This window comes from Xyrauchen texanus, chromosome 33 (genome assembly GCF_025860055.1).
Source record: "Xyrauchen texanus isolate HMW12.3.18 chromosome 33, RBS_HiC_50CHRs, whole genome shotgun sequence".
NCBI lineage: Eukaryota > Metazoa > Chordata > Actinopteri > Cypriniformes > Catostomidae > Xyrauchen > Xyrauchen texanus.
Genome location: NC_068308.1, coordinates 11832616 through 11857026, shown reverse-complemented (window position 1 = coordinate 11857026; position 24411 = coordinate 11832616). Strand labels below are relative to the sequence as shown.

The 24411-nt window shown below is 43.0% G+C and overlaps 1 protein-coding gene across 1 annotated transcript in view; it reads left to right on the top strand.

The window, feature by feature from the left end:
* The first annotated feature begins 1997 nt into the window (after nt 1-1997).
* Nucleotides 1998-24411, top strand: part of LOC127627237 (uncharacterized) — a 94772-nt gene continuing 72358 nt past the window's right edge. The window contains exons 1-13 of the mRNA XM_052103579.1: nt 1998-2080; nt 7281-7389; nt 7952-8055; nt 8148-8218; nt 10526-10640; nt 10743-10870; nt 16763-16908; nt 17047-17197; nt 18947-19094; nt 19799-19872; nt 20176-20293; nt 20553-20689; nt 24035-24181. Coding sequence (XP_051959539.1) covers nt 2035-2080; nt 7281-7389; nt 7952-8055; nt 8148-8218; nt 10526-10640; nt 10743-10870; nt 16763-16908; nt 17047-17197; nt 18947-19094; nt 19799-19872; nt 20176-20293; nt 20553-20689; nt 24035-24181 — 1494 coding nt within the window. The 5' untranslated portion in view covers nt 1998-2034. The remainder of the gene's footprint in view (nt 2081-7280; nt 7390-7951; nt 8056-8147; nt 8219-10525; nt 10641-10742; nt 10871-16762; nt 16909-17046; nt 17198-18946; nt 19095-19798; nt 19873-20175; nt 20294-20552; nt 20690-24034; nt 24182-24411) is intronic.

Below are 24411 nucleotides of genomic sequence, written 5' to 3'. Positions count from 1 at the left end.
GACTACTAATTACCAGAAATCGCAGTTCTGTCACTCTACTCTAACGGTTTGAAATGCCCGCCAAAGCACTTCCTGGAACTATCTGAAGGCTACGTGAATCAAGTGACGATCAAGCATTTAGAACTTCCGTTGTCGCAACTCTCTCTCTATATGGCTCTGGGTCGAGCGAAAGCTAGAGTGAACATCGGCAGGACATTTTATTCCTTTAGGGACCCTAGTTAGGTTTTGGGGATAAAAACCCTGAATTGGCGTTCTTCTTATTGGACAGGCAAGCTTAACTGCATAGCATGTGAAATATAGTGCCAGAAGGATTGATCTCTGTAATTTTTAGCTAGCTTGACTTTGCCTGCTAACGCTGACGAATTGCAGGATACCTTGCTTTGTAACTTTGCATGAGCAACAGGAAGCTGGCTGCAGATCAGTTCACTTAATGGCCACAGGTGTCATTAACAACAAGGGTTTCTTAATCATACGTACTGCACCTTTAAAAACGAAGATTACTGAAAAAAAATTCTGGGTGTTGTATTAATTATGGGGAAGAATATGCTTGTCTTTCTTTATTGATTGCAGCTTCGTATTTGTATTTATTTATTTATTTTTTGGGCAAAACATAGTGTTTATAAAAAGTTATGATTTATAGAAAGTTCCATTGTAGCAGTTTTAATTTTATGCATATTAGGGGCTGTTCACATGGATGTGTTTTGCGTCCGTCAGTGCTGTTTTCAGTTGTTTTCTATGTAAACAAGTTTTGGGTGTACCCTTTTAACCTTTGCACAGCACCTCATGCAGGATCCATGCTTGAAAAAAAGTTTTCCGTATTTAAAACTGGAATATCCTTTATTTGTATTGAAATCAGCGAACGAGCATTCTTTAAAATGTGTCCTTTAGTGTTAATGAGTGCATGTGGGTGGGCCTATACATGCATTTATATGTTTAATTTATAATGTTGCATTTAATAGTTAAAAAAAGAGTAATTTCCTAGCATACAGGTGGCTGTGTGAGTGACAGCCACTATATGTTATAATGTTTCAATGTGTGAAGCAGTGGGCAGAATGAAAAAAGAATGATAGCTAGAGCAATAGAAAGGAAGAGACTGTGAAACATAAAAGAGATGTGAAAAGAGCGAAAGGGTGTGACATTCACCTCTGTCCTCTGTTACAAGATCTTGCAACAAATGCAACACTTTATCTATTTACACACACATGGTATGGTGCAATAAATGCCTCAACTGTTTTAATCAATGTCCTTTTCAATATAGTGGTACCACATGTTCATTCTGAACAGTATCATTCTGTTGAATTAATGCCATACAAAAATGTAAAGCACCACTGAGAAATTATTCTAAATTACATATTTGTTAGAGAAGCTGGCGGTTTGTGAAAATGTTTGTTTGTGTTGAAGTTAAAATTAGTGAAAGCAAAACTGATGCTGTCCTGAACCTACAGGAAGCTGAAAAGTGTTGAGAACCAGCTGCTCACCGAGCAATGTAAACTTTATTCTTAATGTATAAGTTAAACAACATTTTTATTGACAAATAGATATTGAAGAGATATATCAATAGATAGATTGTCCCCCTCCCCCCAGACCAACAGCAGAATGACGCTATTTCAGTTTTAGAAAAAGTTACACATTACTGAAGCCATTGGCTAGAATGGTCGCCATCTTGGATTTGATTGTTTTCAGAGCTCCTTGTACAAACTGACCAAATTGCTTTTTGATTTTCCTCTCCATTTCTCAGTAATGCGATAACAGAGTTTATTTAGCTAAAGAGAGGCTGCATGTGCTTTGGGTAATATAACCATTTCATTGTCATTTCTTTGCTCAGAGTTTACCTTTCAGAGAATTATTCTTACTCAGTTGTTCAGATACTTTCAAATATTGCATGTTCACTTCCTTTTGTCACTTTCTGATTCTCCTTAGTCATATGTGCTAGCTTGATCTCCACCTTTCTCAATAAATAGACTTTTTCTATTTTTGCCGTTCATACGGTACATGCTTTCATACATTCACCACCCCTGCGTTTGTTACCCTGATATGGTCATGGATTGGAATTTCTGCATCTGGTTGTACCTGTTTTGTGGTAAGACTAAACAGTGCAACAGTATTCTCATGTGGATACTCTTCCACCTAGCATGTTTAAAGGTTTTTAAATTGCCTTATAACTATACAGTTCTCCTCTAGCACCTGCTGACCAACAGAGAAAATATTGGTAATAAAACTGTATAGTATTTTGTATTTATTGCTATTGTGTTTAAGCATTTTATTGAATTGCTGTGAAACTGTGTTAAGGTTATTTTAGTTTGAGAGACAAAAATGTGAAAGAAGACACAGGGCGGAATTCCCTTCAAATAAATTCCCCAGGTTGCGGGTTGGTTCTGACTCTTGAGAGCTACAGTAGACTGTGGAGGATTTAGCAGACAACTGCAATCTGACACATTTAATTGGGAATATACACCAGCTTGTCTGGATGATGAGGTGGTAATACTGCAACATTAATAGAGTGCAACAGTGCCCACCAAATTTTTCAGCCATCTCGGTTCCGCAAGTATATTTCCCATTAATTTTTTCCATAGGGATTATAAACAAAATAATTATTACAGAGTTCTAAGACAAGAACCTGATCAACCAGTTGATTTGAAGCCAAAAAAGTAGTATTTGTAAATCGAAAAAAAGAAAAACACAAAAAAAACAAAGGTATAAGATTGTGTACTTAAAGACATTGTTCACCCAAAAATTATAATTCTCTCATTATTTATTATATATATACTGTACATTTATGACAAGTCATCACAGATGATCTAATGTTGATGAACGACAGCTCATATTTGTTATATGACAATGTGTAATACATTGTTCATGATTGAAAGAGTCAATATTTGTTATCGTATCTGTTTGTGTGAGCAGGGAGTGCAGATATTTAAAAATAAAATTGCCGATGTACTCTAATTATTAGTTGCATAATAAACAGCATAGAGGATTTCATTCAGTTTGGACTCTAGTAGCCTCTATATTTAGGCTGCCTGAGCACAGGAAAGAGAGACTGAGAACACTTTCAACACATTAAATCTATTGATTTTTAATACATTATATGAATATTAATTTTAATTATAACCGAAGAACGTCAAGTCTTAACTATCACCAAAACACAGAATGAGACGTTTTTGTCTGCAAGCATTTTTCGTGTGGAGTTCAAAGCAAAAAGGGAAACATTTGTTCTATTGGTGCTAATTTAGTGCATTCTTATCTTTATACTGTCGAAGGCTTTGTTTGGAAAATATTAATAAAGCATTATATTGTAACATATTGAGTTGTTTTCTTCCCTAAGAAGGAAATATATGTATTTTGACAGGAATAGAAGTGTATACTATATAGTGTCAAATTAAATACAATGTGCGCTAGCGTGTTTAAAGGAATAGTTTACACAAAAATGAAATTGAAAGAAATGAAAGAAAAGTCTATATATACTGTATATATTTTTTACAAAAATATCTAAGCTCTGGAGGTCCATACAATGGTAGTGAATGGTGACCAAAACTCTTAAGGTCTAAAAAGCATATAGGCAGCATAAAAGAAATCCATTTGGCTCATGTGGTTAAATCTATTTCTTCAGAAGCGATATGATAGGTTTGGGTGAAAAACAGATTTTTATATATTTTTTCTATAAATCTCTACTTTCACATTCTTCTTCTTTACTTTTTGGCGATTCACATTCTTGGTGCATATCGCCACCTACTGGGTAGGGAGGAGAATTTATAATAAAACAGGACTTAAAAATGTATCTTTTTCTCACCCATACCTATCATATCACTTCATCATATCAAGATATGGATCTAACCTCTGGAGACATATTGATTACTTTTATGCTGTTTTTATGTGCTTTATGTACATGCAAAGTTCTGGACCTACAGAGCTGAGATATTCTTCTACAAATCATTGTTTGTGTTCAGCAGAAGAAAGAAAGTCATATACATCTGGGATGGTATGAGGTTGAATAAATGTGGATAGAACTTTCAATTTTGGGTGAACAATCCCTTAAATAATCTGTGGTACATTACTTATTTTGAGATTGTGTGGGTTTGTTCTTTATGGACATACAATATTAATTTAGTTTGTTCATGACTAGAAAATGGTTTTAAAAAAGTCATAAATTAGATTGTATTTATTACATTTTTTTATGTGCAGCAATCCTGCTTATTCACTGTAAATCTTGACATCTGGCCCAATTGGAACACAGTGCAAGTTTTAAGACAGAGATGCTCTGACTCTGCACACTGTTGTTAGGTACTCAATCCCAGTATTTTTATACATCAATAAGATGTTACGGTTTCATTTTCTTATGCAGGAGGCAACCTTTAGAGGAAGCAACCCCTCTGGTAGAGTGAGCCCTGATACCTACTGGCGAAGCATCTCGTAGACCAGGGCAATAGTGTCCCTCACTCAATGCGACATAGTCTGCTTGGTGCCGGCCGCCCCCCAAAATCTAAGCAGGGTGGCAAGACAGACAGAGCCTGTAGATCCCCAATTCTTTTTAGAGAAGTAATTGCCATAAAAAAACATCTTGAGAGTCAGAGGTTTATCAGACGGTGACTCTAGAGGTTCGAAGGGAGTCTCAACCAGACCCTCAAGGACTATTGCTAAGTCCCAATAAGGGATCCTGGCCCTAGCAGGAGGTCTCAGTCGCATGGCTCCATGAACGAAGTGAACGAGAATGGCACCCCGTCAATCAAGGCGTGGCAAGCCGATAGAGCGGCCACGTAAACCCTGAGAGAGGCGGAGCATGTGCCTGCTGACAATTTTTCCTGCAGAAAGTCCACAAATAAAGCAATCTGGCAGTTAACTGGATCTGCATTATGTGCACTGCACCATCTTTCAAAGACACCCCATTTATTGGCTTAACTTCTTCTAGTAGAGGGAGCCCTAGCACTTAGAATGGTCTCTATAACTTCAGGTGAAAGCCCAGTGTCCCTCTGTTGGTACCCTTTAGGGGCCAAACGTGAAGGTTCCACAGCTCGGGCCAGGGATGAAATATTGTCCCCTGCGCCTGAGATAAAAGGTCCCTCCTGTCCGGAATCGCCCAAGGCGAGCCGTCGAGGAGAGACATTATGTCCGAGAACCATACCCTGTTCGGCCAGCGCGGCGCTATCAGTAAGAGGCAGGACCCTTGCTGGCGAACTCTGTTCAAGACTCCTGGGAGCAGAGAAACCGGGGGAAATGCATACAGGCGCATTCTGGGCCATGTTTTCGCTATCGCGTCCAGACCCAGGGGGGCTGGGTGACTCAGAGAGAAGTAGAGGGGACATTGCACTGTCTGTTGAGAGGCGAAGAGGTTCACTTCTGCCCTGTAAAATCTCACCCAGATTTGTTCCACTACCTCGGGGTTGAGGTTTGATCGTGACCAACCAATTGTGATGTTGGATTTGGGACACGACCGTCTTGATAGTTAGCATCTTGAACTTGAACGCCCTAACTGAGCGATTCAACCTGGAACCTGGTGATAACTACATTCATAGAATCACCAAATAAGCCAAAAGGCAAAACCGCGGCATCGAGAAGGAAAACTTTGTCCTTGTCTCTGATGCCCGACAGATTGAGCATAAGTGTCTCTCCATGCTGACTAAAGCAGACATAGACCGGCCAATGGCATGGGCCGTCTACTTGGTCAAACGGAGAGACAGATACATGGCTCGACGAAGCTCAGAGAAAGCTTCCTTGTCGACTCAGGTCCTTCAGCAGATCAGCCTGCTATGCCTGTAACACTGCCATAGTGTGCAGGGCAGCACCAACCTGACCTGACCTGCACCAACCTGGTCCTGCACGGCTTTGTGGGGAGAGTGGGTCTTTTTAACGATGATGCCGAGCCAGGCGAGAGATAACCCGTAAGTGTCTCTTCAACCAGCGGCATCACCGAATACCCCACGATATCAGCACCCACGATAGTTGAATATATCGACGTCGAGGGCATGAAGACACAGGAAGTTTAAGGTTTCCTCCATGAACGAGAGAGCTCGTCATGGAGGTCATCAAAGAAAGGAAGGGACTGATGTTCCCTTCCTTTGGTCACCAGACAGAAATCTGCCCTCCAAATTTGAGTGTTTGGGGGTCTCTTGTTCGCATGGCCAGTCTAATTGAAGCCTGGCCACCGCATGAGTAATCACCTCGAGTAATTCCTCAGATGATTTATTATCATGCCCGGAATGCTCGGAGGTGGGTAACTCGAAGTCCGAAGACTCAAGAGATTCACGGTCCCCCTCATGAACCGAAGAGGCGCCGGAGAGCGCTTCAGGATCACGGGAAAGACCAGCTGGATCTGGGGAGAGAGCGAGCGATAGGGACCGACCCATATCTCGCTCCTCAGCCAGATCCATATGAGAGCCCCACGATGGAAGTGTGGGCGCTGACTCTCGGATGTAAGCAAGACGAGTGCGAAGCATTTTTACTGAGAACAGATCGCAATGCTCGCACCCGCCCCGCCCCAATGCAAGAGCAGCATGCTCTTCCCCCAAACATACAAAACAAAACTGGTGTGTGTCCCTCTCAGCTATATAGCGTAAACAAGTGAACACACACCGCTTGCTCTGTCTTTCAGTCATTTGTTTTTAGAAAAAAGAGAAAAGTTTCTGCGCACTGCCTAACAAATCTAACTCCTAACAGAGGAAAGTAGAAAGTTTCTGACAGGCTCATGAAGCACAACACACACAGAGTGATCTGAAGACAAAAGATCTGATGATGCACCTATGACGCATCTATTCATAGCCCTGCTACAGGTGCAGGCAATGATGTCACCAACAGAGGCTATCAATTCTGGTCAATTTCATTGACGTGTTGCACACATATTCACAGCTGGTCATACCTAAAGTTGTTCCCGAAGTGCTAAATCAGCACAGCATCAAAGTGTAGCTTTTTGACAGGGAACATGATGTAATAAAAGTGAATGGTGAATGAGGGTTAAGAAAGACATTTTGGTTTGGAACAACATGTGAATGAGAAAATTATGACATAATTAAAATTTTTGGGTGAACTATACCTTTACAGCACTGAATTTCATCACACCCTTTTTGTTTACAAAAAAATTAAATATCATTACACATTCCACCACTATATCAATATAAAAAGACCATGATGATTATTAGATCAATGACAAAGAGTAAGATCTTTCTGTAAAATGTTGGCCTGTTACCAAACATTGCCAGGAAGAATAAGCAGTCACCCTAAAATGAACATGTATTTAACTGCAGAATGTGTATATTTGTGTTATATTTGTCCTAATTTGCACCATCCAGCCTTTCAATTAGTGCTGGCATTCAACATTGATCCTGTGACCTGGAAGTACTTCATAAGAAACAATGATGTTGGCTTTGGCTATAGAGTGATACAAAGAGATACATATAGGTGAGAGAAAAACAATGTATAATCCAATTATAATATTACAGTAGAGTAAAATAACATGTTTAAGGAAAATAACTTTATATTTGACTTGTTTGATGTTAAAATATTGTTTGTTCCTGTTGTGGACGACTGCATAAAATTGTTTTGAACTGAGTGTCACATATTTTATTGTCTACACCAAGGACAGTCAACTTACTTGTAAGGATGAGGCCGCTGATTACCAACTGATTGCATATTTAATTTGTCCATGTTATTAAAAACAACTGCATTAGGATTAAATTGAGTTTTACATTCAACTACTGTACATATATGAGGGTTTAATGTGTTTTAAGACATTACTCTTTTAAAGAGAACTAGTGCTGTAATTTTTGTCGAATAAAAACAAGTACAAAACTTCCTGTTTTAACATCCAGAATTGGTATGTCACAAAACTATGTGGGTCTTGTGTTGGACAGGATACAATTTACCTTATCATATGAATTTAGATTAAGTTAGATCATGAGATATAATTTATAGATCACCCATTTCAAAAACCTAACACATATTTTCCTTTTCTTTTCCATAGTTTGCTTGTGAGTGATCCTTTAATTCAATCCAGTCATAATGTGAGAGGACAAGTTTATAATTGTGCCATTTCAGAGGAATCTTGCTCGCCGGTAACATTAAATGGTATTTGCCCTTTCCTAATTTTGTCTTCAGCTTGTTGAAATCCTGTTTCTTGTAAAATCTCATATAGATTTTAATCATTTTTATTATCCAAGTGCCTTCTGAAGTTGTTAACATGTCTCTTGGACTTTCTATGACTAAGGATCCACAATCTTCCAATTCCGTTGTAAGTTACATTTTACATTTTATATTAAAGAGACCTCATGCCTTACCTGTTGCTTTTAATATTTCACTTAATATAATAATCAGTCAGACATTATTGAATTTATAATAATATATGTTTTTAAAACCTTTCCCCTCTGTCACTCACTCGACCTGTGTCGATTGTAGTGACACAAGGGGTCTTCCTAGGGAGCCTTGCGTACCTCTGAACTTGAGAAAAGGCCAATGTGAAATTGGCAGAATTAATTTGCATGTCCTGCCCCAGAACATACAGGTATAAAGAGAAACGGGCATGCGTCTGTCAGTCAGATTTTTTCTTCAGAGCCGAGCGTTTGTGTGATCAGCGAGCTGTGTTCACAACTGCTTCACCCACCTCTGCAAGAGAGCTTCTGTTGGAACTGACGTCGCAGGTCGGGATGATGACATCGCCGCTTCATCGGAGAGCATTCAGGCATCTGACGCTGAAGATTCGCCTGCCCAGTCTGAGTCTGACACGCATGCTTTCCTGGGCTGCTGTGAGCAGTGGGCTGGACTGGAAACTTCCGTCCTCCCCCCAACCCTCACGGCTTGATGATTGGTACTTCGGCTCCAGGTGCCGCTACCAGCCCAAGCGAGTTTGTGGAGGGCACCTTTAACTGCCCGGAACCGACCTCCTCGCTCGTCCGCTCTCACTACCTGGACAGTGGGGTGGTCCAGGGGTACATGGAGGTCCCATAGGTGGACAGGGTGGTTGCGATCCACCTGTGTCCCGAGAACACCGCCACCTGGTGGGACTGCTCGATACTCCCCTCCAAGTCCTGTAGGACAACATCGTCACTGACTGCAAAAGCCTACTGCGCCACTGGACAGGCCTCCTCCACCTTGCATGCCATGGCTCTCCTGCAAGTATACCAAGCCAAGGCACTCAAAGATCTGCACCTGGGTAGTCCCAATTGCGACGTGCTGCAGGAACTGCACTCTGCCACCGACCTCGCTTTCAGAGCTACGAAGGTCACAGTGCAAGCACTCGGGCAGGCGTTGGCCACCTTCGTGGTCCAGGAACGGCACCTGTGGCTGAACTTTGTCAAGAGTCTTCCAGCTCGGTCTCTTCAGCGACACCATTAACGACTTTGCCCAGCAGTCTCCAGGGGGCATAAGCTTCTTCTAGAGTTTGTAAAGCCCCTAAACGCTCCTGAGATGACGCACCCAAGAAGTCAGACATTTGCCCCGGAGCTGGTAGCAAGACTACTCCGTCCCCCGGTGGAGGGCCAGGAGGAGAATCCTCAGTTCTCCCTTTTTCTTTCCCAGCATTTTCGTTACTGTGTCCGGTACGTGCTTTGCGTATCTACGTGGACCACATGCAGGGCTTTAGATGCTCTGAGCAGCTATTTGTCTGCTTTGACAGACTGCAGAAAGGGAATGCCATCTCCAAACAGAAGTTGGCTCATTGGGTTGTTGATGCTATCTCCCTAGCCTATCACACCCAGGCCCCCTTGCGGGTTTGAGCACACTCTACAAGGAGTGTGGCATCCTCGTGGGCACTGGCCCATGGCACCTCCCTAGCAGACATTTGCAGAGCAGTGGCTGGGCAACACCCAACAGCTTTTCTAGATTCTACAACCTGTGGTCTCCGCAGAGCCTTTCCCCCAGAAAGAATAGGAATGGAAAAGGACGCCTTCCCCGACGCATCTATAGCGTTAAGATAGCCCCAGCCGCTTTAAACTCTATGCGAGAAACATAGAGAGAGTCATGTCTCCTGTTCCCATGCGGGTACTGGGAACCTAAGAACGGTATATGACTCCTTTTATTGGGGGCATTGGGGAGGGTTACGTGTGGCCGACACAGCTGCTTCTAGCACACAACAGCCTGCTTGCACCTTTTCCCAGCAGTTCATGTAACACGGTTTAGTGCATGGCCTTTTAAATGGGACCCCTTGTGTCACTACAATCGACGCACTGTCGAGTGAGTGACAGAAGGGGAATGTCATGGTTACTGTTGTATCCTCCGTTCCCTGATGGAGGGAACGAGGCGTTGTGTCCCCCTTGCCATGACACTATTCCTACCACTGTAATGGGCCGTACCTTATTCTCGGCTCCTCAGTGCAAAAACCTGACTGACAGATATATGCACGCTTCCCTTAATACCTGTATGTCCAGGGGCGGGACATGCAAATTCTGTCTGCCAATTTGCCATTGGCCTTTTCTCAAGTTCAGAGGTATGCAAGACTCCCAAGGAATACCCCTTTTGTCACTACAATTGACACAACTTCTTGTTCCCTCCATCAGGGAACGGAGGTTACAACAGTAACCATGATGTTCTCACTCTCCTTCAGGTTTGTGGTCCAACCATTCCAAAAGATTGCAAAGTAATTACTACCTTTAATGGCATGTGCTTTAATATCAGTGAAAACAATGTAGTGAGTACATCCATACCAAGTGCTTTGAGAAGTAAGTAAGATTAAAAATGAAATACATACATTATATAATTTTGTATTGCTTTTTTGATTATCTAATCATATGTATTTTTTCCTTCTAACTCCTCATTCACAGGCTGCCCCATAGAAGTAGATATAGCTTTTCTAATGGATGGCTCTGAGAGTGTAGATGATACAGATTTTATCAAAATGAAAACTTTTGTTTTAACAATAATGCAGACTTTTTCCAAGTGCAATGCTCAGGTAGGAGTAAATGCTTTTGATTATTTTATTTACTTAAATACTTGATTTTTATTGGTCTCAATTGTACAAAGTGCATAGAAATGAGTTCCCCTTCAGTCACTCACTCGACATTGTGTCGATTGTAGTGACACAAGGGGCTTCTTTCGGGAGCCTCGGATACCTCTGAATATGAAAAAGGCCAATGCCAAATTGGCGAACAGAATTTGCCTGTCCCGCCCCCGAACATATGGTTATAAAAGGCGGGATGTGCCTCTGTTCAGTCAGATTCTTTCTTCAGAGCCTGGTGGTTGTGTGTGTTCAGCGAGCTGAAAAACCTCACTTCTGTTCCACTCACCTCTTAGAGAGCTTTCCTGTTGGATCTACGGTGCATTGCCAGTGGCTTTCTCCCTTCTCTGCACGCCAGTGCAGTCCACGTCCCTGGGCGTTCCACAGACTTTTAAGAGCAAACAACTCCTCTAAAAGAGCAATCTTTTCTCTCAAGACACGTCTTTATCAAGATGCCCTTCCACCTTTGCGTTGTTCCTGGATGCGGCAGATTCTGACGGCCATAGGCGCTGCCTTGTGTGTCTGGGTCGTGATCACACCGAGGCAGCATTTGTGGATGGTTTATGTACTCATTGCGAGAACCTGACTATGGCATCGTTGTGCTCGTGTCTTTCCTTTCTCAAAGGAAACGCCACTCCAGCCGCCCCCCACGTTGCTCCTTCTTCCCACGGGATTGAGGACGACCTGGCTGGCAACGGAGGTGATTTGGGGAGTTCAGCGGGTGCGGCCCAGCCGTCCCCCAGCACGCTCCATTGCTTCCGTCCGGGCTCGACGTTAGTCTGGCTCACCTCACAGCCAGACTGATGTCTCCGTTGGGGCAATGGAGCAAGATGATGACGTCGCGGCTGCACCGGAGAGTGTCGCAGCGCCTTCAGGCTTGCCAACCCAGTCTGAGGCTGATTCCCAGATGCCTGATATGCTTGCCCAGGCCGTCGTGAGTGTGGGGCTGTACTGGAACCCTCCGTCCTCCCCTCAACCCTCACGGCTAGACGTTTGGTTCCTCCAGTCAGGGCAAAGTGCTGAATTGCCTCTCGTCATTCAAAGTAGGCATGATGGTTCCTCTAAAGCAGTTCCAGAGGTCGTGCCGCTAGGGTTGATGCATATGAGACCTCTCCAGAACTGGCTCCAGGCTCAAGTCGCGAGATGGGCATGGTGCCATGGCACGTATCGTGTGATCTTCACCCCCCTCTGCTGTCAGCTAAATAAATTTAAATGTATTCATTTGGCAGACGCTTTAATCCAAAGCGACTTACAAAAGAGGAAAACATAAGCGAATCATCTTAAGGAGACAGTGGTATGAAAAGTGCCATACTACAAAGTTTCACTATCATCAGAATAGTATACAAAACAGATTTAAGTGCAACAAGACACATTTCTTTTTTAGTGACTGGTTAAAAAAAGATAGAGAGTGAGTCAGCTTCACGGATTGAGTTGGGAAGATCATTCCACCAACATGGTATGATGAAACTGAAAGTCCAGGAAAGTGTTTTGGTGCCTCTTTGTTTTGGTACGACAAGGCGATGTTCCTTAGCCGTCCACAGGCTTCTGGTGGGAACGTAGCTCTGCATAAATGTTTTTAGGTATGCTGGAGCAGACCCAGTGACTGTTTTGTATGCCAGCATCAGAGCCTTGAATTTAGTATGTGCATGAACTGGCAGCCAGTGGAGAGAGACAAAGAGTGGCGTAACATGTGCTCTCTTAGGTTCATTAAAGACCAGACGTGCTGCTGCATTCTGGATCATTTGGAGAGGTCTAATAGCACATGCAGGAAGGCCTGCAATGAGAGCGTTACAGTAGTCCAGTCTATTTATGACAAGTGACTGAACGAGCAGTTGTGTGGCATGTACAGAGAGGAAAGGTCTTATCTTTCTGATATTGTAGAGTGTAAATGTACATGATATTGCAGCCTTTGAGATGTGGTCTGTGAAATTTAGCTCATCATCAATGGTTTTGGACCGTTTTGGAAGGCGAAACTGTAGTTGGACCCAGCTGCATGGTGATGTTGTGTTCAACAGCAGGGTTGGCTGGAAAGACAAGTAGTTCGGTCTTGGCTGGGTTGAGTTGCAGGTGGTGTTCCTTCATCCAGGCTGAGATGTCTGCCAGACAGGCAGCGATTCGAGTGGTCACTGTGGTGTCGTTGGGCTGGAAAGACAAGTAGAGTTGCGTGTCATCAGCATAGCAGTGGTAAGAGAAACCATGTGACTGGATGATGGGTCCTAATGACGTTGTGTATATGGAGAAGAGAAGTGGCCCAAGCACTGATCCCTGAGGTACCCCAGTAAGTAACTGATGTGGCTTGGATACCTCCCCTCCCCAGGCTACCTCAAAGGACCTTTCTGAGAGATAGGAGTTGAACCAGCCAAGCACAGTTCCGGTGATGCCCAGTTTAGAGAGGGTGGAGAGTAGGATCTGATGGTGTCAAAGGCAGCAGAAAAGTCCAGCAGAATCAGAACGGATGATCTGGATTCAATTTATGCCTGTCTCAGCAACTCCGTGACAGACAGCAGGGCAGTCTCAGTGGAGTGTCCACTTTTGAAGCCTGACTGATTGTCATCCAGCAGATTGTTCTGGGAGAGATAGGCAGAGATCTGATTGAAAACTGCCCTTTCAAGTGTTTTTGCCATGAATGGGATGAGAGAGACTGGTCTGTAGTGTTCTATCTGTGTGGGGTTAAGTGCAGGTTTTCTGCAGTGGGGTTACTCGAGCCTGCTTAAATGTAGTGGGAAAAGTGCTTGCAAGAAGAGATGTGTTAATTATGTGTGTAAGTGCAGGTAGGATGGATGGAGAGATGGCCTGGAGAAGGTGTGATGGAATGGGGGTCAAGGGAACAGGTGGTGGGGTGGTTGGAGAGGAGGAGTTTAGAGACCTCAGTGTCAGTTAAAGGAGAGAACATAGAGAAAGAAGAGTTGCATACAGGAGGTGGGTGTTTGACAGGGTGTGGTGCTGTGAATGTATTGCTGATGGCTGTAACCTTATTAGTAAAAAATGCTGTCTGCTGTCAGTGATGTGTCAGGTGGTGGAGGGGGAGGGCAGAGAAGTGTGTTGAATGTTCTAAACAAGCTACGAGTGTCTGTGGTGCTGTTGATCTTGGTCTGGTAATATGAAGTTTTTGCAGCTTTAACGTTATCTGAAAAAGTTGCAAGCAGAAGCTGATATTTACCTAGATCGGCTGGATCTTTAGATTTCCGCCATCTCCTCTCAGCTGCCCTGAGATCAGTCCGATGTTCACGAAGGACGTCAGACAGCCAGGGGCTGGGAGGTGTAGTACGTGCTGGTCTAGAGGAGAGAGGACAGATGTTGTCTAGACAGGTTGTTAAAGTAGAGCTAAGTGTGTCTGTGGCAGTGTTTACATCAAGCATGGAAAATGCATTTATTGTGGGAAGAGAGGCAGAGACATCAGTGGAAAGGCGAGAGGGTGAGAGGGAACAGAGGTTATGGAGAAAGGAAATTCAAAGGTGGAGTCGGTTTTACTATGGATGGGAGAATCATGTTGAATTGAACAAAGTAGTGATCAGAGACATATAAAGGTGTAACAAGAATACTTGAGGTGGTACAGTTATGTGTAAAAATGAGGTCCAGCTGGTTGCTGTGGTGTGTATTCTTTCCAAGTCAAATGAGGCCAGAAGAGTATTCAGTTAAATGGCCTGGGGCTTGTCTTGGTGTATGTTGAAATCGCCAAGAACCACAAGTGGCCTGCCATCCTCTGGCAAGGAGGACAGCAGGACATCCAACTCCTCATGAAATCTTGTCAGCTGACCTGGAGGGCGATAGATGACAACAACATGTCATTTTGTGGTTTGCATTGTAGTAATGGCATGGAATTCAAAAGATGTATTGTTACATAGTGAAGCCTGTGGTGAAAAAGTCCAGTTATTCAACCCCTGGACAGACCTCTGTTTCCTGCTGACAGGAGTCCCCCTACAGCAGGTGTCCAGGTGAATCATGGTTACCACCGATACCTCCAAACAGGGTTGGGGCACTGTGTGCAACGGGCACGCAGCTGCCGGTTCCTGGTCGGAGTTGCTGGCTGTAATTCTTGCCCTGCAGAGGTTTCTCCCACTGATCCGAGGCAAGCATGTCTTGATCCGTTCAGACAGTACAGCGATGGTAGCGTAAAAAAATCAACAAGGCGACTTGCACTCTCGTCATATGTCACAACTCACCCGCCATCTCCTCCTTTGGAGTCAGCACCGACTGAGGTCGCTGCACACCACTCATATCCCGGGCAGCCTCAACATGACAGCTCAATGGAGAGTGGAGGCTCCACCCCTTGGTGGTCCAACTGATCTGGGACTGTTATGGCAAAGCACAGGTAGACCTGGTTGCTTCCCAGGAGAACTGGGAGCCCTGAAGTGGAGCCTGTTCGTGAATCGGTATTCTTCCCGATCTGAAGACCCGCAGAGGTGCACAGTCATGTCAGTGTTCTCATTCCTACAGGGAAAGCTGGAGGGGCGGCTGTCCACCTCCACCTTAAAGGTATGTGTTGCCGCTATAGTGGCCCACCATGATGCGGTGGACGGTAAGTCCCTAGGAAAGCATGACCTGATTATCAGGTTTCTAAGAGGAGCCCGGAGGCTGAACCCTCACAGGCCATGCCTGTTCCCCTTATGGGATCTCTCCATGGTCCTTTCGGGCCTTCAGAGAGCCACTTTGAGCCTCTAGAATCAGTCAAGCTGAGTGCCCTCTCCCAGAAGACGGTCCTCCTGATTGCGCTCACTGCCATCAAGAGGGTTGGAGACCTGCAGCATTTTCTGTCAGCGACACTTGCCTGGAGTTCGATCCAGGCAAGATGCTCATGTCATCCTAAGACCTTGACAGGGATATGTGCCCAAGGTTCCTACGACCCCTTTTAGGGACCAGGTAGTGAACCTGCAAGCGCTGCCTGGGAAGAGGCAGACCCAGCCTTATCACTGTTGTGTTTGGTACGTGCTTTGTGTACCTATTTGGACTGCACACATAGCTTTAGACTCTCTGAGCAGCTCTTTGTTTGCTTTGACAGACAGCGGAAAGGGAACGCTGTCTCCAAACAGGGGCTTGCCCACTGGGTAGCCGATGACATTGCATTGGCCTATCAGACCCAGGCCGTGCCCGCCCCCCTTGCGGGTTCGAGCACATTCTACAAGGAGTGTGGCGTCCTCGTAGGCACTGGCCAACGGCACCTCTCTAGCAGACATCTTTATAGCAGTAGGCTGGGCGACACTCAATACCTTTCCGAGATTCTACAATCTCCTAGTTGAGTCGGTTTCGTCCCCTGCCGGCGGACCCGCATCTCCCTTGCGCAGTGCCCTCTGCCCCCCATTCGCTGTGTTTGTAGCAACTCCTCCCTTGCTAGGTAGAATCTTCAACCGCGCCTCTTCCATATGTGGCCTGAAAACCCATGTGACGTATTTGCCACATTTTTCACCTCCCCCCAGCCTGGGCAGGATGTAGTTTCCACAGGGTCTTTTCCCCCTGAAAGAATAGAACTGGAAAAGAATGAACAGAGGCACATCCCGCCTTTTATACCCTTATGTCTGGGTCGGGACATGCAAATTCTGTTCGCCAATTTGGCATTGGCCTTTTTCATATTTAGAGGTATCCGAGGCTCCCGAAAAAAGCCCCTTGTGTCACTTCAATAGACACAACATCTTGTTCACTCCATCAGGGAACGGGGGTTACACTAGTAACCTAGATGTACACAGTTATAGTCACAAGAATGCCACACTTTTGTGTGACAACATAATGTGTGGTTTAACATTGCAGTCCACAACCAACTTAAACAGGAAGAAACCCTCTGTTTGACATGCAAACCCAGTTTGTTTTGTTTGTACATACCAATTTTCTTGTGTACTTTCCCTTGTCTTGTAGTTTGCAGTAGCACAGTTCTCCACTAAATATGAAGTTCACTCCAAGTTTGAAATGGCCAAAGATCTCCAAAAGTGGAAGACAATATTGGAAGAGATAAAACAACTAAAAGAATTTACCTTCACTGCACGCGCCATAAAACAACTTGTGTATGCCAGCTCTATTGTTATCAACAACAGTTTGAGTAGTATGTCAGTGTATAAATGACATAACCTAAATATTTTAACAGTTCTCAACACTGTGTATAATATTTTGCCATATAAAGATATCTTATTTCCAATGTACAGTGCTGGTCTATTCACAGTTGAGGGAGGAGTGAGGCAATCAGCAATTAAAATCTTAATTGTTATTACTGATGGTAACTCAAATGACGGACTACATCTCATAGATGTTGTTAAAAAGGCAGAAGAGAAGAATATCATTCGATTTGCTGTTGGGGTAAGATGTCATTTCATTTATGTATTCTTTGACATCAGGTTGGTGAAAGAGATCAGTGTTAAGTAGTAGATAACTAAAACCACCCGGAGTGGTGGTGGCGTAGTGGCTAAAGCACAGGGCTGTTAATCAGAAGGTCGCTGGTCGCTGGTTTGAACCCCATGGCCACCACCATTGTGCCCCTTGAGTAAGGCACTTAACTCCAGGTTGCTCTGGGGGGGGATTGTCCCTGTAATAATTGCACTGTAAGTCGCTTTGGATAAAAGCGTCTGCCAAATGCATAAATGTAAATGTAAACTAAAAGAAACTAGTAGCTTGACTACATTTCAGTCAGTACATTAATGTGGGTATGACATATTAACATATTGGTATTGGCGTACTACATCTGCTACGCTGCTGGAAAGCAAGTACAAAGACTTGTTACTGCAAGAACATAAACAAACATAATGTGTTAGCATTTGGACATGCTGCTGCTCTTGCACAGTTTGAAAAACAGGACATGCTGCAGCATGCAAGTGGGGCATTCTGCTGTTGTACAATTAGCCATATATACAATCCCCCAACAAAGCTGCACTTTGGAAAGTTGCACAAGCACACACAAAAAACACACACTCCCCCAACAATGCAGATCTACCACCAAGACTTGTATTACTGCTCTGAAGAGCTATGTGTGCCAAAAGTATGCTAGCTAATTGTTCCTCCCAACTCGTAATGCTGATGTACTAAATCTAAACGTGTAGCTGGGCCAGCTTGGCAGAATGGATAAACAACCAGTGAGCCGACTCATAACATGTACCTAGACCAGGAAAGCCCAAAGTTTATTTAACTAGTGAATTAGCCAAGTTATGTGTGCCATGGACAAAAGAAAACCTTCTAGTGTAAGCTGATACAAGAGAACCCTGGCAACCACCTGAGTAAATAGCATTTTTAGAGAAAAAATGCTAACAGTGTGCTGCAGTGAAACTGGCTTATCTGCAAAACTGAACAATTTAAATGTTACACAATGAGAGATAACTCAAGATAATTGGCTAATAGATAACCAGAATCTATCAACTTGCAACATGTAGAGCTTGATACCTGAACTTAATCATTTTCAGCAGCATGGCAGTTGCTAAATTGTTTTCAAAATAGTCTAGCTTCTTTCTATGAAGATGCATTGTAGCTTGACCAAATTCTACATCATTGTTTTAATGACACATTGTAATGTGCACACACCTTTATAAGTGTGCGAACTGAGGCAACAATCACCTAAAATGTTCCTAACTCTCATATGTAGCATGTGAAAGTGAGATTAATTCCATTAAATTGGTTTTTGTGGATGGTTCATGTAAATGAACATATTTTTCATACATTCAGAAAAAATATGTATGAGATTAAATTATAAATGATATCATTGGGTAATTATATTTTTGAAAATATATTGCCCCCTTATGTAAGTTCAATGTACTTAACTACTTTTTGTCAGTAGCTTGCACTGTAGCTAATACATTTTTCAAAAGAGTAGTTTAACTGTAGATTAACTACTTTGTGTAGCTTGTAGCTTGGTGAGCTACAATTTCGAAGTAGTTTCCTGAACACTAAAATAGACGCTTTACTTTACAATACTAAATTCCCAAAGATTGCGTGATCTTCATATGATTTTAACACTATTTTGTTACCTTTTTTATTGCACCAGACAAGAACAAGAACCTTCAGATACTGTTCAAGACAATTTATATTTTGTAACATTGTCTTTTTATTTATTTTTTAAAGATTGGTGAAGCTTTTGATGATCTCTCCACAATTAAACAGTTAGAAATTATTGCATCCACACCTGCTGCCGAACATGTGTTTAACGTGACTAACTTTGATGCACTGGACAGTATTCGTGAAAAACTGGAAGAGAACATTGCAATTGAAGGTATGCTTGTAAATACAAAGAGGGGTATGGTGAAAGTGAAGACAGAAGATTGAAAATCACAAGCTGTGTAGAATGCAAATTAATCAGTGGTTGACCTAGTGATTACAATTTGATTTCCATTCTAATGAATCTGATCAACTTATTAAATATGGATATACAACCATCAGTTCTAGTCCACTTATTTGACTGGACAAGCAGCATAACAAGATCACAAGGGTTGATCCAGCAGCATCAAATATTTTAACGCTATTCAGAGTTTTGTTTGAGGCACTTAGTAGCTAGTAAACTAAATATCTATGAGCAGACCTGTATATTCTGCTTTGTTTTCTTAGTTATCTCTTAAATAAACTCTCCCCTAAATGCCATGGAACAATAAGAATTGTGACTGATCACTATACATATCTGTCAGACTCCTCTTCCTGTCTAAATGCATGGTTCTTGTCCAGAATAAGCTAATTCAGAACTTTGTCCAGAATATTCGAGACTACCCCAAAAGTGCAGACCAATTAATAATGTGATACTTTATCGCATGAAAACTCAGCTAGCATATTGTAATGTTAATGCATTTTGTTTGTGATGGAACATGAAATGTACACATAAGAGTCTTGGTGTCCCATTGTCTCAATCACCTTTTTTCACCCTTTGTTATCTTATATCATATTTAATTATTTGCAATGCTTATACTCTTAAACATTTTCTCTTAGGAATCCAGTCCACTGGGGATTCTGCTACATTGGAATTTGCACAGGATGGATTTAGTGCAGTTTTTACATCAAATGTAACTAAACTCTTAAAAAAGCTTATGATAATAATATAAGTGTAATTTCAAATGAATTTGTTTTGTTAAACCAATTAAAAGTTAGCTGTCAAAAATGCAGTGGATAGATAGATAACCTCATAATCAAGAATGAAGAGTATAATATATATACACATTATTAATACACTATTAAAGTAACACAATGAATATGGTATTCAATAGGTTAGCATGGACAATGCTAGACGAAAATATAACTGAAAAGACTACAATAGAAATATCATATAAGAAAAATAATTGTTTTCTTTATTTTTTATTTTTGTTAAGATAAGCCTGATATTGAGTGCTGTGGGAGCTTTCCAGGGGAAGGGTGGATATCAAGAATACTATCAAAATGGCCATTCATCAGTCTTCCAGGAAGGAAATGAGTTTGATAGCTACTTAGGTGAGACCCTGCTTAAATACAGGCCAAAAATACAACACATTGAAGCCAGTGTGGATAATCTAAATGCATCTTGTGCTACTGTATACTCCAAGTCTTCTAAATCTTGCCTTCTGCTGTAGCTCTCAAATCTCATTCAAGTATTTGCAAATTCAACTGCCAGATAAATAGCCTGAGAGCAATGTGGATACTCTACAAAATGATTTGTGTTCCACAAAATAAATGCCTTAATAATTAAAACATTGATCATCAATTTTGAAAGGTTATTCAATGACAATCGCAACAAGGTCGAGAAAAAAGTTTGTGATTCTGGGAGCACCAAGATACCGGCATAAAGGACAAGTGAGCATTTCAAAACTAGCGACCAACACAACTAACCTGCTGCTGGATTCCCCCAAGGTTGTATGAAAATTTCCACAAAACTATACTGTAAGGTTATGTTCTAATCAAATATTTTTAGCTTTTTGACACCAGAAGACAACATATATTCATCCACATATTTACATACAGTATATGTATAAAGACGAAATGGTGTGATGTACAGTAGGACTTCAAATTCCTCAATGCTGACCAGCTGTTTACAAAAACGGCAGCTGAGCCCTTTGTCTGGACAGCCCGGATGTGGAAACACAGAAGCAAAAGGGGAAAAATAGCCGGCGTTCTCATCAGAGTAAGACATCTCATCGTGCAAATTGACCCCCGCTACCCAGTATTCTACTGGCAAATGTTCAATCTCTGGACAACAAGCTCTGCGAATTGAGAGCGCGGATCTCTTTCCAACGGGAGATGAGGGACTTGTATGAGAACAGAAACTTGTATGTCTGCGGAGATTCCAGACTCAGCCATCGAACCCGCAGGGTTATCCGTGCACCGAGCGGACAGAGCGAAAGTCCTCTCAGGTAAAAGCAGAGGTGGTGGTGTATGTTTTATGATCAACAAATCCTGGTGTGATTAGAGGAACATACATTTTATCAAGTCTTTCTGCTATCCTGATCTGTAACTTCTCATGCTTCTGTGTCGACCATTCTGTCAACCGAGGGAATTCACAGTGGTCATTATCACTGCCGTGTACATCCCCCCACAAGCCGACACAGACCGGGCACTCAAGGAACTGTATGGGAGTATAAGTGAGCAGGAAACCTCACACCCTGAGGCAATGTTCATTGTGACTGGAGACTTTAACAAAGCCATTTTGAAAACTATCGCACCAAAATACCACCAACATATCAGCTTCAACACACGAGGGGACCAGGTTTTGGACCATTGCTATTCTCCTTTCCGGGATGGCTACAAATCCCTCCCCCACCCACCATTTGGCAAATCAGACAACTCTTCCGTTCTGCTTCTGCAGGCAGAAACTGAAACAGGAAGCATCCACTCTCAGAATGATCCAGTGCTGGTCAGACCAATCAGACTCTATGCTACAAGACTGTTTTGATCACGTGGACTGGGAGATGTTCCGGTCCGCCACATCGAGGTTTACATTGATAGCGTTACATGTTTCATCAGGAAGTGAGTAGAGAACGTTGTTTCCGACCAAAACAATACGGATCTACCCCAACCAGAATCCATGGATACCGCTTTTAATTCCGGGAATGCGGAGGAGCATAAACAAGCCAGTTATGCCCTCCATAAAACCATCAGAGCAGCCAAATGCCAGTACAGGCACAAGATTGAAGGAAAGTTCAACACCACCGACTCTAGAAGTATATGGCAGGGAATTAACATCATCACAGACTACAAAGGGAATAAAAGCTCATCCTTGAACACCACTGCCTCTCTCCCGGACGAGCTAAATATATTTTATGCTTGTTTCGATGGAAATAACACTGCCCTCGCGGAGAGAGCACTCGCGGCTGACGCTACAGATGTTGGTTCACTCTGTCTCTGTTGTGTATGTAACCCGATCCTTCCCACGGTTGAACACCCGTAAAGCCACAGGTCCAGATGGCATTCGGGCTGTATCATCAGAGTGTGCGCGAACCAACTGGCTGGTGTTTTTACAGACATTTTCAACCTGTCCCTCTCCTTGTCTGTAGTCCCCACATGCTTCAAAATGTCCACCATTGTGCCTGTACCAAAGCAATCAAAAATCACTTGTTTAAATGAATGGCATCCTGTTGCTCTGACCCCCATCATCAGCAAATGCTTGGAGAGGCTAATCAGAGATTACATCTGCTCTTTGCTGCCCACCTCACTGGACCCATTGCAGTTTTCCTACCGCAACAACCACTCCACTGATGGTGCCATTGCATCTATAATACACACTGCTCTCTTCTACCTGGAAAAAAGGAACACATATGAGAGTGCTGTTTGTAGACTAAAGCTCAGCATTCAACACCATAGTGCCCTCCACACTTGATGTGAAACTCCAGGCTCTGGGCTTAAACAGCTCGCTGTGCATCTGGATCCTGGACTTCCTGTCAGGCAGAGGTCAGGTGGTTAGAATGGGCAGCAACATCTCCTCATCACTGACCCTCAACACTGGAGCCCCGCAGGGCTGTGTTCTCAGCCAACTCCTGTATTCCCTGTACACACATGACTGTTTGGCAACACATATCTCCAATGCCATCATTAAGTTTGCTGACTATACGACGGTGGTAGGTCTGATCACTGACAATGATGAAACAGCCTACAGAGAGGAGGTGCACACTCTGACATGCTGGTGTCAGGAGCACAACCTCTCCCTCAACGTCAGTAAGTAACTGAGGAGCTTGTAGTGGACACAGCCCCATCACCATTAATGGAGCACCGGTGGAGAGCGTCAGCAGCTTCAAGATCCTCTGTGTCCACATTACTGTGGAACTCACATGGTCCGTCCACACTGAGGCCGTTGTGAAGAAGGCTCACCAGCGCCTCTTCTTCCTGAGATGGCTGAAGAAGTTTGGAATGAACAACCACATCCTCATTCGGTTCTACACCAGCACTGTAGAGATCATCCTGACTGGCTGCATCACTGCCTGGTTAGCACCGCCCGCAACCGCAAAGCCCTGCAAAGTGTGGTGCAAACTGCCAGACACATCATCGGAGGTGAGCTTCCCTCCCTCCAGGACATATATACCAGGCGGTGTGTGAAAAAAGCTTGGAGGATCATCAGAGACTCCAGCCACCCGAGCCATGGGCTGCTCTCACTGCTACCATCAGGCAGGCGGTATCGCAGCATCAGGACCCGCACCAGCCGACTACATGACAGCTTCTTCCCCCAAGCAATCATACTTTTGAACACTTGATCTATCACAATCAATATACATCAGCACTGCACTTTATTAATCTTATTATCTCACACTGGACTTTCATAAATTATATTCTCTTCACAATACAACTACTGAATTTTTGGTTTAGTTTTTTATACACTGTTGCACACAAGACTTTCATCCACTGTTGCACTTGTGTATATGGTCGTGTGACAATAAAGTGATTTGATTGATCGACTTTTCTTTCCGTTAAAGAAAATCTTCATTTGGTGGGATAAGAATTTGACTGCAATAACAACCATTCCTACCTAGACAGTGCCTCATCTGTGTTTTACGTTGTGTGGCATATTGCATTTAATTGTAGTACATTCCTTTACATTTCAGTTAATTTTGTATTTGAATTTCTTAACAAGCCATAGGAATGTTGTACTAATATTTCATACTGTACATGCTGCAGTAATTTTGCACTTTTATAATGAAGTGTAGATGTCATGCTGTATCACAAATAACTTGTGTAAATTACCTGCTAATCGACTCTCTTCTTTCTCAGCCTCAGATTGGTTCATATTTTGGAGCTGAGGTTTGTGTGGTTGATCTGAACTCTGATACAAAAACAGATCTTCTCTTAATTTCTGCACCAACTTATATAGACGGTCATTGTGAAGGCAAAGTTTTTGTGTACTTATATTCACGGCAGGTAAGTTAAAAATATCTGTTCCATATTTAAAATCTAACTCATAATATGAATTTAGAGCCAAGTAAGGATGTCAGGGTAGATGACATATTTAATTTGATGCAATGGAAAGCTAGACTGTGAGGCATTTGAAGTCTTAAGGTGCGTACACACTGCCAGCGACTTTGTCACTGCAGGTCGCCAGTGGCTGGCGGTGAAGTCGCTAGTGGGCGTTCCCACTACTGGTTGCCTAG